At 36.1% G+C, this 16,128-nt stretch overlaps 1 protein-coding gene across 15 annotated transcripts in view; it reads right to left on the reverse strand.

The window, feature by feature from the left end:
• ESR1 (estrogen receptor 1) overlaps positions 1-16,128 on the reverse strand; it is a 387,875-nt gene that overhangs the window by 149,130 nt on the left and 222,617 nt on the right. For all 15 annotated transcript variants that reach the window (XM_021083057.1, XM_021083070.1, XM_021083050.1 and 12 more), the window contains 1 exon segment: positions 7,812-8,147. In XM_021083057.1, coding sequence (XP_020938716.1) covers positions 7,812-8,147 — 336 coding nt within the window.

A 16,128-nucleotide genomic window follows, 5' to 3' on the forward strand; every position in this document is an offset into this window, starting at 1 on the left:
TGAAAAAGGCCTATTTGCATACTTTTGAGCTGCTGAGAGTAGGGCTTCTAATTTAGCACCATCCAGAAACTGATGTATTCTCCTGAGAGACTGTGGAAGCATTAGACACCATCTCTGCATTCTCCCTCTAGTTGGCTCCAAATTGCCAATACCTCCCTAGAAGGAGTTTGTATATACATTTGGCACTCTAGCTTTTGCAGCTTCCACTTAAGGAACAGATCTCTTGATCACCTGGCTCTAGTGGCCAGAAGAGCTTGCACTTGCCAGTCCCACAGGCCTATGACAAACAATTCTTAGGGGGCTATTCTTCCAAGGCTCAGCCCAAAGGAAGCAAACAGAAAATCCCATCACATAGTCTTCCTCTGATAGAGATTATCTGTATACTTTAAAAGCTGCTACCTGAGAGTTCAGCTTATAGCTACATGCTCACTGAGATCCTTCCCTGTGGGATACTGACAGGTCTTGGGATACTTCCAACTAGTGGGAGCCTCTAAGAACAAAGAAGGTAGCTAGGAAAATCACAAAGGTCTGAGAGCACTACCAAGAGACAACCATGATGTCAAGACTGCAAGAGCTGGATGTTTTATCTAATGCTCAGAAACTAACACAGAGAGTCAAAGAAAATGAAGAAACAGAGGAATATGTTCTAAACAAAAGAACAAGATAAAATTCCAGGGACTTTATAGTGGAGGTAAGCTATTTACCTAATGAAGAGTTGAAAGTCATGTTCACAAAGATGCTCACTAAGCTCAGAAAAACAAGGCATGAACAAAGTGAGAATTTCAACAAAACATACGAAATATAAGAAAGTATCAAACAGAAATTACAGTCCTGAAGAAATACAATAACTGCATCGAAAAATTCAATAGAGGGATTCAACATCAGCTGGATCAAGCAGATGAAAGGACCAGCAAACTCAAAAAGAGGATAGTAGAATTCATCCAATCAGAGAAGTGAAAGGAAAAAAAGCATGAAAAAGAATGAAGACAGCATAAGGAACATATATAAGGGCAATGTCAAGAAAACCACCATTCATATTATGATGGTCCCAGAAAAGAAGAGAAAGCAAAGGAGTAGAAAGTTAAAAGAAATAATGGGTGAAAATTTCATTAATCTGGAGAAAGAAATGCACCTCCAAATGTAAGATGATCAGATATTTTAAAATAAGATGAACCAAAGAGACCAACACCAAGGCATATTAAAAGTAAAGTGCCAAAAGTTAAAAACAAGGAGATAATATTAAGAGCATCAAGAGAAAAACAACTTGTTACATACAAGGCTGTCAGTAGACAAGACTATCAGCAATTTTTCAGCAGAAACTTTACAGGGGAAAAGGAACTGACATAATACATTCAAAGTGCTAAAGGAGGAGTTCCTGTAGTGGCACAGTGGTTAACAAATCCAACTGGGAACGATGAGGTTGAGGGTTCGATCCCTGGCCTTGCCCAGTGGGTTAAAGATCTGGTGTTGCTGTGAGCTGTGGTGTAGGTCACAGATGCAGCTCGGATCCTGCGTTGCTGTGGTTCTGGCGTAGGCCAGTGGGAACAGCTCCAATTAGACCCCTATTCTGGGAACCTTTTCTAGGGAGCAGCCCTAGAAAAGGCAAAAAGTCAACTAAGAATACTCTACCCAGCAAGTCTGTCCTACAGAACTGAAGGAGAGGTCAAGATTTACCAGATAAGCAAAGGCTGAAGGAGTACATCACCACTAGACTGGCTTTAAAAGAAATGTTAAATGTACTTCTTCAAGCTTAAATGAAAGAATGATAATTAGTAACAGGAAAAATATGAAAGTATAAATCTCACCAATTAGGTAAAAGTAGAGTTAAATTCAGAATACTCTAATTTTGTAATGATAATGAGCAAATAATTTATAAATCTAATATTAAAAATAGTAAAAAAATTACAGCTACATAATAATACACTAATGAATACATGAGTTTAAAAAAATGTAAATTGTGACATCAAAGATAAATTGTGGAAGGAGAGTAAAAATAGAGCTTTAGAGGTTGTTATCAACTTAAAGTAGACTTATAAAGTATCATATGTAAGCCTTATGGTAGCTACAAAGCAAAAACCCACAGTAGATACAGAAAAGATAATGAGAAAAGAATCTAAATGTACCACTAAAGAAAGTCACCAACCCACAAGGGAAAAGAGCAAGAGAAGAAAAAGAAGAATCATAAAATGGCCAGAAAAAAAATTAACAAAATGGCATTAACAAAATGGCAATAAATGAATACTTACCAATAATTATTTTAAATGTAATGGATTAAATTTGCCAGCAAAAAGACTTAGGGTGACTGAATGGATTAAAAAAACAAGATTCAACTATGTGCTACCAACAAGATATGCACTTCAAGTTTAAGGACACACACAGACTAAAAGTGAAAGTGTAGAATAGAGAGAGTCTATGCAAATGGAAACCAAAGAAAACAGAGTAGCTATACTTACATCAGACAAAACAGAATTCAAGCAAAAGACTTTAATAAGAGACAAAAAAGTCATTATATAATGATAAAGAGGTCATTTGTAAATATTTATGCATCCAGCATAAGAGCACCTAAATACGTAAAATATATATTAACAGAACCAAAGAAAGAAATGGAAATAAATAAAACAATAGTAGGAGACTTCAATACCCCACTTTCAACAATGGATAGATCACTCACACAGAAAATCCATAAAGAAAACATTGGACTTAAACTACATATTAGACCAGATGGACTTAACAGACTTTCCATTCAATAGCAGCAGGAAACACATTTTTCTCAAGCACATACAGAACATTTTCCAGGATAGATCATATGTTAGATCACAAAACAAGACAAAAAAATTTAAGAGGACTGAAATCACAATGGTATGAAACTGGAAATAAAGTACAAGAAAAAACTGTAAAATTCACAAATATTTGGAATTAAACAGCCTGCTACTGAACAACAAGTGGATCAAAGAAAAATCAAAAGAGAAGTCAAAAAATACCTTGACACAAATGAAAATTTAAACATAACATACCAGTACTTTAAAAATGCAACAAAGCAATTCTAAGAAAATTTACACCTATGTTAAGAAAAAAAGGTAAGAGCTCCCTATATATTGAGGAAAAAAAAAGTGCTCAAATTAACAACCTAATTTTACACCTCAAAGAAATAGAAAAAGACAAGGGTGCCCAGTCTCACCATCCCTAATCAACATAGTACTGAGGTCCTAACCATAGTAATTAGGCATGAAAAAGAAATAAAAAGCATCCAAAATGAAAAGGAAAAAGTAAAATTTCTCTATTTGCAGATGACATGACATCATATATAGAAAATCCTAAAGACTCCACCAAAAAGACTCTTAGAACTAGTAAGTTCAGTAAAGTTGCAGGATACAAGAACAATATACAAAAATCAGTTGCATTTCTATACACTAACAACAAATTATCAGAAAGAGAAATTAATTAGATGATCCTATTTACAACTGCATCAAAAAGAATAAAATACTTAGGAATAAATCTAACCAAGGAAGTGAAAGACACTGAAAACCTTGAGAGATTGGGACATTGATGAAAGAAACTGAAGAAGACACAAACAAATTGAAAGATATCCCATGCTCATTGACTGGAAGAATTAATAGTGTGAAAATTCTAAACTACCCAAAACAATCTACAGGTTTAATGCAATTCCTATCAAAATCTCAGTGGCATTTGTTTTGGCCACACCCACAACATGTGGAAATTCTCGGGCCAGTGATTGAACCTGAGCCACAGCAGTGACAATGCTGAATTCTTAACCATGAGGCCACCAGAGAACATAGCAATGGCATTTTTTACAGAAATAGAAAACACAATCCTAAAATTGATGGAGCCACAAAAGATTCCAAATGCCCAAAGCAATCAAGAGAAAGAAAAACAAACCTGTAAGCATCAGTATCACACTTCCTGATTTCAAACTATATTACAAGGCTATGCTAATTGCTAATCAAAACTGTATGGTATTGGCATAAAAACAGAGATGTAGATCAAGGAGACAGAACAGAGAGACCACACATACAAACTAATATTTGACAAGAAAACAAATAATACTCAATGGGAATAGGACATTGTCTTCAAAAAATAATGTTGAGAAAACTGAATAGTCCCATGTAAAATAATGAAACTGGTCCCCTAACTATGTCTCTCAAAATAATCCATTCGAAATGGATTAAAGATGTGAACATAAGAATGGAAAACATAAAATCCCAAGCAGAAAACATAGGTAAAAGCCTCCTTGACATCAATCTTGGCAATAATTTCTTTGGACTTGACACCAAAAGCAAAGGCAACAAAAACAAAAATAAACGAGAGACTTCATCAAATTAAAAAGCTTTTGCATAGCCAAGGAAACCATCAACAAAACAAAAAGGCAACCTATCAAATGGGAGAAAATATTTTCAAATCATATATCTGATAAAGGGTTAACATCCAAAATATAAAAGAACACATACATCTCAATAGCAAAAAAAAAAGATTAAAAACTGAGCAGAGGGACTGAATAGACATTTTTCCTAAGAAGACACACACAATGTTAACAGGTACATAAAAAGATGCTCAAGTAAACATCAGGGAAATGAAAATCAAAGCCACAATGAGATATCACCTCACACCTAATAGATTGGCTAGCATCAAGAAGACAACAAATAAAAAATGCCAGTGAGAATGTGGAGAAAAGGGAATCCTTGTATAATTTATGTCACTGGGATTGTAATTTGGTAAAGCCACTGTGGAAAACAGTAAAGAGACTCCCCCCAAAATAAAAAACAGAACTACCATATGATCCAGTAATCCCATTTCCAGGTATATATCAAATGATTGAAAATAGGATATCAAAGAGATTTTTGTATTACCATATTCATTGCAGCACTATTCAAATAGCCAAAATATTCAAGATACAGAAGCAAACTAAGTGCCCATCAACAGATGAGTTCATAAGGAAGCTCTGATAAATATATATATATAAATAAAATAGAATATTAATGAGCTATGAGAAAAAAGGAAATCCTGCCATTTGTGACAACATGGATGGACCTTGAGGGTATTATGCTAAGTGAAATAAGCCAGTCAGAGACAGAGAAAGACTGCATGGTATCACTTACATGTGTAATTCTTTTTTTAAAAAAAAAAGTTGAATTCATAGAAAGAGAGCAGAAAAGTATTTGCCAGGGTTTGGAGGATGGGACAAATAGGAGAGACTGGCAAAAGAGTATAAATTTTCAGCTAAAACATAAAATCTGTCTGAGGATCTAATATAAAACACGGTGATTATAATTCATAACACTAAAGTCTGACTGGCTAAGAAAGTAGAATTTAAATGCTCTCACCAAAAAAAGAAGTAAATATCTGAGGTGATGGATTTTTAATTAACTAGATATGGGGAATCCTTTTACAATGTCTAAGAATATCAAATCTCCATAATTTACACTTTAAATATAATTTTATTTGTCGATTATACTCCATTAATGCTGAAATTTTTAAAAATTAAGTCATTTCACAATTTCTGTTATATTGATAGTCATCTGAGGATAACCAAATGTTCCATGAAGTTTTTTTTAATCATATAACTAATTCCAGGTACTTCTACAACTGGCTTTCTTGCTGCCCTTTTTACTAATGGTGTTTTCTATTCCCTTTCTATTAAATTACCATTATTACTATTATTCTCAAACTATAACCATATAAATGTAATAGTGCCTATATTAGATTTTCAATGTGAACTATTTTTTAAAATGACAGATGGTATTTGGATATACAAAAGCTTTTCAAAATGTGTGACTTTGTCAAAAACTCTGAAAAGCTTGACAATCATCTTCAAAGATATTTCTAGAAGACTTTTTTCCCTCATTTTTCATCTTTTTTAAATCAATGATTATTTTTATTCTGCTTGTCAGATAAGTAGGTTTTTAATTTATAACAACTACACTCCAATAGCATATATACATAATTTCTTTTTTGCCTTTATAATTCTTTTTTTTTAAAAACCATCAAGTAATAAGATACATTTTGGTTCAAGGATTTTGGAATCATTTAGGTCTTTTAAACTAATATAATCAAGTTATAGAATAGTTTTGCTTCACATCTCATTATCATAAATTCATTTAGTTCTGGATTAACAGTGGGCTGGTTAAGCATGGACATAATAGTTTCCCTCCTTTGGGTTCTGTCTCTATTTTACTCCTAAATTTAGAGGATCACTGCCATGAATTCTTCACCCACTGGTAAAGTATTTGAACTTACTTCCTATCATTTCAAATGCCTTTCAAATTTTTAGAACTATAAAAATGTCATCATGGAAATCTGCTAAGTATGAAAAATACACACTTGAGTTCAGCAGTACTCCAGAACTAATATTACCAAAACTTCATTAGGGAAAATACATGCTAATAGCACAATAAACATTAACAGCAACTAAGAATTGGCTTTCAGGGATATGACCATTTTTTTTGCTGTTTTTTTTTTCTCTTCTCCCAAAGTATTGTTTTAAAAAACAAAGGCAGTAACAAATCTAAAGATAAAACCTACGACCATATTATAATTAAATTCTAATATTTAGTTGTCATAGATCTGCTCCACATGAGGATGCTAAGGTAGGTAAGTTCTCAATAAACTTAATTCCAAAGATGGCTGGGAGTTTTTATTTGCCAGTTGGACTGACCCTGAAAATCTAAGTATGCTTATTAATTCCCATGTTTCCATGTAACCCAACCTCTGCCACCTAAATAAATGCCCTATATCAGGTTTGGATCACGTTACTGGTTCCTTATTCAAAGGACTACAAGTTTATATGTTAATATATGCAAATACATGAAATAGTACATAAGGCCAGATATATGTTCGCTTGGGCTATTAATAGAGTTGGTGAACTCTAAAATGCAAGTACAAAACTCTACATTTATTTAGTTTGATAAAGAACATCCCATGCTTCATAGGTAATAATTAATCTATTCAAAGAAAGCAAACAAGACAATTGCTGTCTAAATTCATTACTTATTTGATCTATAAGCCCATAAAAAAAAAAAAAAAGATTTAACTTCCTCTTGCCTTGGTTCATCTACCTTAGCTCCTGAATGGATATGATGGGGCATGGAGGAGGTCATTTTCTAGTCTTGTTTCCATAATAACTAGAGTTCTTCTCCCTGAACAACAAGAGCAACAGTCAAGGTTTACAGGAACATCAGTACTGAGAGTATCAACTGAAGGACCAAGTATCACTTCAGCCACTGCTATCTTTCTAAAAGCTCCTCTCAGGGCTGAGAACCTAATTTATTTTCTGTTGTATTATCTTTCTCCTAAAATATTGAGAAGAGATGGTTGAATGAATAATTGGCATTCGGTTTAAAAAAAAAAAAAACCCTATTATTATCTCGTTAGTCCATAAACATCTTAAAAGAAAATATTTTAAGGTAAAATTGATTATTAATAATTTAGGTGTTTTGAATGAAAGTCCTCAATATTAAAATTTTATAGGGCATAGATCATTTGGTGTTAAAAACTTCTGACACTGGGAACACACAATATGAAATGCATTTATAACGGAGTGTCCACCCCAGATTTTTTAGTGAATAGGATGAGTTAAAAATAATGTCAGATTAAAGCCTTTAATACTCTAGATTTTGATTGTAAAACATTATTCCCTAATTTTCAGGAGAATTACAGTGTACTGACACTGAAAATTAACAAATCCTGATGTAACCTTGAAACTGATTAGATCACAAGCCATTGTCCCCACACTATCACGACCAGTTCATGAATAGCTAATGGCCCTTAAAAATAAAAGTTGAGCTTCATGTTCTTACCTGGCACCCTCTTTGCCCAGTTGATCATGTGTACCAGCTCCCTGTCTGCGAGGTTGGTCAGCAAGCCCATCATTGAAGCCTCACTGAGGGGTCTGGTAGGATCATACTCGGAATAGATTATGGGGGGCTCAGCCTCCAACAAGGCACTGATCATCTGGTCGGCTGTCAGGGACAAGACCGGGCTGTTCTTCTTAGTGTGTTTAATCAAGAGAGGGCTTGGCCAAAGGTTGGCAGATCTCATGTCTCCAGGGGGCACCGCTTCATTCCTGCCCTCTCCATCATCTCTCTGGCGCTTGTGCTTCAACATTCTCCCTCCTCTCCGGTCTTTCCGTATCCCTGAGAATACAGACCAAAAAAAAAAAAAAAAAAAAAAAAGCCAGTTTATACTTTTTCTCATATTAACTTTCATACTACAACTATCTTCGATGCTCACAGCCCTTTATTTTATTTAAGGACATAGTTGGGGACATAGTTGTGCTGGTGTTTAACAACCAGCTGTCCAAGAGGGGGGAAAAAAAACTTCCATTGGTAGCATTTGCCAATTTCCATGGTGTAACTACTCCCACCATGGCAAATTTCAAGCTACTTGTCTGATATCAAGCAGCATACAAACTCCTGAAAATTTAACAGTAGGCTTTTGTGAGCCAGTAAAAGCTGGTTCTAACAAACCACTGGGGTGTGTGTGTGACAGATGTTATTAAAAAGTTCAACATTACAGTATTTAGCCATTCTTGAAATATGACAGCATAAAAGATTGCTTCTGCTATGAATATTATTACTATTGTTATTACTATTATTTTAAGGACCTCACCTGTGGCATATGGAAGTTCCTGGTTTAGGGGCGAATTGGAGCTGCAGCTGCAGTCTTATGCCACAGCCACCCCAACACTGGATCTGAGCCGCATCTGCAGCCTATGCTGAAGCTTTCAGCAATGCTCGATCCTTAACCCACTGAACAAGGCCAGGGATCCAGCCTGCATCCTCACAGACACTATGTCAGACTCTTAACCCACTGAGCCCCAATGGGAACTCTTGAATATTCTTTTAATAGCAAATTTAAAAGGCATTCGAGAAAAGCACTTAATAAACATCCTTATCGTCCTGTTGACTTCTTGATGGCAAGACACTAAGGGGGAATGACTTATCCAAAACACATCTGACAGCCTTTGGACCCCACCAGCGTTCAGTCAGGCTTTCATTGCTACTAAGCGGTACTTCATCACCTAAGCGACTGAGCCAAGACCCTCAACTTGTTTCCTTGGTTGTAAGGTTTTTACAAATGTATTTCCATTTTCCTAATATAAAAGTTTTCAAATAGTTGAAAATAGTTTTCCCCCAAAGATTTACCCAGCTGTGGTTCTCACTAACTAGATTATGGGGGACTGGAGGCTCCAATCTCTTTGGCAGACATTCTTGGAAGTTTGGCTCAACATCTTAACCTGGAAAAGGCCAGGCTGTGAAGTTAAAATCTATCAACCGAAACATGCATTTTAAAGGGCAAAAATTAACACAAGCTTCCATATTTTCAAAAACTCTAATCTCTCCAAAATACATCAGACAGCAAGAGTTCTTCGATTATACATAAAAGAAATAGTCAGTTTAGTAAAAAGTTAATACAATTATTTTTAATATTAAAGATAGAAGTAAACACTCTTTATAACATCACTTGTTCTCTCACTCTGAAACAAATGAAAAACTAATGTCAGAATTTTGTTCTGTTTTGTTCTAATTTGTTAAGGGATTTGAACAAATGTTCTGTGGTGAATTTTTTTTTTTTTTCCCTTTGGCTGAGCCCATATCATGTGGAAATCCCAGGGCTGGAGATTCAGCTGGCGCCACAGCAGTGACAATGCCGAAGCCTTAACCCACTGCCGCACAAGGAACTCTCATCAATAGTGAATTTTTTATGTGTAACTTTTATTCTTTTAGGTCTAGATTAGATATGTTAGAAGATATTAAAAATTTAATGAAGCCGCAGATCCTATTCCTATTTGTTCAGTATTAAACGAAGCCTTTCCCAGAGCTCTTGGGATAAGTAATAATTGTAAAGATTATTAGCACTGACGGGCCCTGAGCATGTGCCATGTGTTTTAAGCACCTTATATACACTTTACACGTAACCATTTTACAACTAATTTAGTTTTCACAATAATCCTGTAAGGTAAATACAGGAAAACCGCTGTTTTGAAAGTTTAATGAACTTGTCTGAGATCATTCTCTGTTAAGTAAGATTCAAGATCCTAGCTCTGAAAGGAAGACTTTAAAATTGTATCCAACAAAGTGGACACATTTAAGGACAGCTACAAGTAAAACTGGTCAAATGAGAACAGTCTTATCTGACGACCGTCCTAAGGCATTTTGACTATTTCCTTGCTAAATGTACTAATGAGATGCTAAGACCTGAGCTGAGGAAGGTGCTACCCTCAGCCCATCAGAGCACACCTGCAGTATCACACTCACTGCTGGATGATGCACATACAAGCACAACAAATCCATTTGGATTAGAGAAACAAGGATGGTGAGGAGATGCAAAACCAGGTCACACAGAGAACCACTGAGGAACTGAGGATTAGCCTAGAGAGAAAAAGGCTTCAAGGAAAAGAGTGTTACCTCCGCACGGCTGTACTGTGCAAGATAAGTGCATATGTTGAAATCTAATCCCCAATGTATGGTAGTGGGAGGCGGGGCCTTGGGAGGTCATTAGGTCCTAAGGGTAGAGGCATCATGAATGGGATCGGTGTCCTTCTGATAAGTTGAGGCCAGAGAGCCAGCTTGCTCTCCGCCCCCCCAGAAAGGACGAGAAGACAGCTATCTATAAGCCAGGAAGCAGGTGCTCACCAGACACCAGGCAAGCTTGGACTTCCCAACCAGAACTGTGAGAAATGAACGTTTGCTGTTTAAGCCATGAAGTCGACAGTATTTCTGTTATAGCACTGCAAAACAGCCAAGAGAGATGGATTCAGCTCGCTCTTTATGAGCCCAAATGGCAAGACAGAAGACATACGTGGAGACTGTGAGTTGGCAGAGCTCACGACAGGGAATTAGCTTGTAGTAGTCAAAGCTGACCGCAGAGATGGAATCTGCTGCCACGGGAAAGGAAGGCTTAGATCACTGGAAGTTTCCAAGAATAGGCTAGATGAAGGCTGTATGGGGCTGTTACCAAAGGCATTCAATTACCCAGGACGTATTTTCACACAGGGACCTTCCATATACTTTCCATCCCAAGACTGTATGACTCTACGATCCTCCACTGAAAATGTAAGACTGGTGGCCTTGGAATGAAAAATAGGAAAAGACCATCATAAGCAAAGAATTCCTTAGGTTCACATTTCTTAAGGAATTCTTAGGTCAGAATTTTGAGAGGACTCTGATTGTTATTTACCCACTTTAGGTGGGAACTAAAAGTAAAAAAAATGCATCGTTCTTCAATACTAATCGGTGTATTACTCAGCTCTCTTTGCCTCCCTCTCTACCATTCTAGAAAGAGATAGAAAATGGGAATAAATCTTATTGGAAAGCTGCAGCATTCCAACAAAATCTTTTAATATAGGATCTGTACAAAAAGGTAAGGGCAAGTGGCTCAAATAAAGAAGAAATGGTGTATATATACACAATGGAATACTACTCAGCCATAAAAAAGGATGACATAATGCCATTTGCAGCAACATGGATGGAACTAGAGAATCTCATACTGAGTGAAATGAGCCAGAAAGACAAAGACAAATACCATATGATATCACTTATAACTGGAATCTAATATCCAGCACAAATGAACATCTCCTCAGAAAAGAAAAACATGGACTTGGAGAAGAGACTTGTGGTTGCCTGATGGGAGGGGGAGGGAGTGGGAGGGATCGGGAGCTTGGGCTTATCAGACACAACCTAGAATAGATTTACAAGGAGATCCTGCTGAATAGCATTGAGAACTATGTCTAGATACTCATGTTGCAACAGAAGAAAGAGTGGGGGAAAAACTGTAATTGCAATGTATACATGTAAGGATAACCTGACCCCCTTGCTGTACAGTGGGAAAAAAAAAAAAAAGAAGAAGAAGAAATGGTGAAAAGCGATATTGTTTTCCCTAAGATGAAATCTAGTTACCTGAGTAATCAAGTTACAACTACACACATGCATTTTACCTTTTAAAAATGAAGTTGATATCTTCTATTATAATGTAAAATATCTTCATTTTAAAAAATTTCAGGAGTTCCCATCGTGGCGCAGTGGTTAACAAATCCGACTAGGAACCATGTGGTTGCAGGTTCGACCCCTGGCCTTGCTCAGTGGGTTAAGGATCTGGCGGTGCTGTGAGCTGTGGTTTAGGTTGCAGATGCAGCTCAGATCCCACGCTGCTGTGGCCCTGGCATAGGCCGGTGGCTACGGCTCCGATTAGACCCCTAGCCTGGGAATCTCCACATGCCGTGGGAGTGGCCCTAGAAAAGGCAAAAAGACACACACAAAAAAATTTAAAGATAAAGAGTAGATAGAAGACTAACAAAACAAAACAAAGCATAGTATTAGTAACCAATTTTAAAGGTCCCAGCAGCCAATCTGATTTCTAGAAGAATTTTAAACTCAATTCAGTCAGGTTCTAGTAGTGACAGTTATCAAACCTTGCTTTTGCAAGTATTTGCTCATTTTGTAAAAATTTGTTAAACACTTACAATGTATATCCACAGATGATGCAATGGTAAACAAAGACAGTCTTACCCTTTATCAAGTTTTCAGCTTGGAGGAAGAAAGACCTTAATCAAAAGTTATTTTGTATCTGTTAAATGAATAAATGAACTGCTCAAGCCACAGTGGAAGGGAGGCAGTGATGTTAAGAGAAGACAAGCCTTCTCTAAAGGAAGAATTGGAAGGGTGGGAATACATATACACACTACGCTATAAAATAGATGATTAACAAGAACATACTGTATAGCACAGGAAAATCTACACAATAGTTTGTATAAACCTATATGGGAAAAAGAATGGATATATATATATATATATATATATATATATATATATATATATATGACTGGTTCACTTTGCTAGACATCTGAAACCAATGCAACATTGTCAATCAACTCTAACAAAATTAAATTTAAAAAAAGAAGCCTTCTCTAAGAGACAAAGTTATGTTTGAGGCAACTCAAGAAATTTCCTTTCCTGGAGACATTTAGATGTAGACTACTCAAGTGGTTTAGGTATAGAACTACTTAAAGCATGGAGTTGCAGCACCATACCCACTTTGATTCTCAAGTATTTGAGTCAGGTTGTTGAACACAAGACAAAGTGGCCACAGTGGAATGGAGAACAATCAAACACACTGGAGAGAAGAAGGAGAGAAGGGAATATTTATAAAATCATCAGTCAAACAGGGTAAGGTGGATTCAATTAGGTTAACAAATATTTTTTTCAAATTTACTCCTAAATGCACTGTATTTTTCAAAAGTCAGACTCCCTAAAAAATGTACACATAGAGCAAAAATAGAGAGTTATACACGTTACGGGGCCAACTACTTGTCAGAGGATCCCACAGCACAACCCAATGAAGAAAGCAAGCTTTTCTACTTGGAAGTAACTGTCACATTACCAGTGACATACTAGTCTCATTACCTGTGATAATATTGCACAAATATTTTATACCAGTTCAAAAACAGTCAAGCTTGAATTGAGTGGAACAGGTGAAAAGTGGCCCAACTTCTACTTCTAGTTTAACTTAGGTTAAATGAGAATGGCAAATCAGAACCAATAATTACAGCCTGTGTCACTACAGAACATGCAGCCAGTTCATAATTACATACAGTGATAGGGCATAGGAGTGGCATGCATAACTAAAATCTAAAGATAAAATTAAAAGCTCCCTCCTAAGAATTGTCCCAGATAAAACAGATTGATAAGTATTTTACTTCAGCTCACTTTCCTTTGTCTAAATTATCTTAACGGCTTTGGCATTTTTAACAAAAATTCGCAAAGCAGAGCAGAAAAAAATTAGCTTTGATCACGCAAATATTAAATAGGCAGCCTCTTGACAGTCAAAATGTTTATCTGTTAACAAATAGCACTTGGGCTTGTAATGCCATATAAACAAGATGTACTACCCTTCGGTATCCTAAAATGTCATTTTCCAGAATGATTGAGCAAAATATTCGGCATCACAATACAGATACCATGGAATGGATATGCTTGTGTACAAACATTATTCGCTCTCAGCTAACTTCACTGATTAGACAGGAGTTGCATCCCAGCAAATTTCTTTACATTCCTTTCTTAAAATTTTAAGCTGACATAATTCAAGGAACATCCTCAGGCTTAAAACACAAACCCTCTCTCATGCAGCAAGGCTACCACAAGTTGTGAAATGCCACGGGTTTGAATTTTATTGCCTTTGGTTAAGCCTTCTCTAATATCCCTTAGCACTGTTGTAAGGATTTCCAGCCTGAGTACAGAACCTCCACGGAGTGGTACTCAGCATGAATCTGAGTGATTCTAATCATTCATGAGGAAGTGATGATTTAAGGGAATTTATTAAACCAAGAAGCAGAGATCACTGGAATGAGAATGAAAGGGAGCGAGGGGATGCCCAGAGCACTCACTAACATCCTTAAGGAATCTCTAAGGCCACCTGCTTTGGGAGAGGTATGCAGGAAGGCGGTACAGGGGCTGAGACCTGGCCAGGGAAAAGGGGCTGAAGCCCTGTCAGCTGCTTAACAATGATGTCCTGGCAAAAAATAAAAAAGATCTACCCTAATGTGTCAAACAAGGAGTTCTGAGAGGCAGTTCTAATACTTCAGAGTTTATTTAATCATTTTTCTCATTCTTTGGCTTGGCCATCAGCATCTCAGGAAAAAAATGAATATGAATACACTATCTGAATATTCATTAATTAATAGAATTCACTGGATTATTTGCTTCTAATGCATTCTGCTTTTAAAACTTCCTTTTTCTGAAACGATCTTTTTACTTCTTAGTACTCTTCGCCTCTACAAAAAACTACCATAACTTCAGTAATTTCTCCAGTTTCCTAAGACTACTTTAATGTATTATTAAATATTTCAAACATTTGCATAATCACCTTTCTTTTGTTTCTCAATAATTCCATGTTATTCATGAGGTATTAAAAAGCCAGATAGAGAAATATGCTAAAAGCTTTTTAATTCAACACGTTGAAGAAAACAGAAGTGCTGATTAGTTAAGAATTAAATAAAGATGAGAACTAATGAAACATGCACTAGAGAAACTTCCTTGCATCAAATTCTAATGCTTTCCCTTCAAATACTAAAAGAAATCTTGTAAGGTAGGAACTGTTACAGTCCCCAATTTAACAGAAGAGAGAAGTTTAGAACAACTATCATCCCCAAGTCATAGCAAGAGCAGGACAGAGATTTCAATCTAGGTGAATTATGTAATTATAGATTATTATTAATGTTATCAGAGCCTCTAAGTGTATCATTTGTGTATCATCAATGATAAACCTAGAGGCTATGGATTATCTAGCTCATTAAAGCTCCTTAATGCTCTTTCTCTCCCTCCTCTCACATCCAACAAATCCCCCCAACCTGTATTTCTTCATATCTCCCCTTTCACTCCCTTTCTATACCTTCTATACCTTCACAAACACCATTTTCATTCACACCCTTATCCCTTTTTACCCAGATAGATGCAGCAGCTTCTAATTTGTCTCCTTGCCTACCTTCAATCTCCCTTCCCATCAGATTAACTGGCAAATTAATTAATCTCCATTATACATCTATTTTATCCTGTTACTGTCTGTGTAAAGCTCTCAAAGACTTCCTTAGTCTACAGCAGGAGTTGTTTAACTGTGCTCTGAAGACTCTTGGCAAATCTTAGTGGGTATCAGAGATGGTGCACTGGGGCTTCTGGTTGCCCCATTGTCATTTATTTAAAGCAGTTGTTTTTACATACATGTCTTCTGTATTGGATTAGGGAAATAATTTATTTTTGAAAGGGTTAACTGGTTGTATTTTAAATGTAAAAAGCCACTAAGCTACTGAGTTAAACCAAACACTATATTGACTCATGAACTTCCACAAAGAATTCCAAAAGACTTTTCTTTTTTTTTCTTTTTAAATTATTTTATTTTATTATTATTTTTTAATTGTTATTTCCCCAATAACATTTTTTTCTACTGTACAGCATGGTGACTCAGATATACATACATGTACACATTCTTTTTTCTCACATTATCATGCTCCATCATAAGTGATTAGATGTAGTTCCCAGGGCTACACAGCAGGATCTCATTGCTAATCCATTCCAAAAGCAATAGTTTGCATCTATTAACCCCAAGCTCTCAATCCATCCCACT

Source organism: Sus scrofa, chromosome 1 (genome assembly GCF_000003025.6).
Source record: "Sus scrofa isolate TJ Tabasco breed Duroc chromosome 1, Sscrofa11.1, whole genome shotgun sequence".
Classification (NCBI taxonomy): Eukaryota; Metazoa; Chordata; class Mammalia; order Artiodactyla; family Suidae; genus Sus; species Sus scrofa.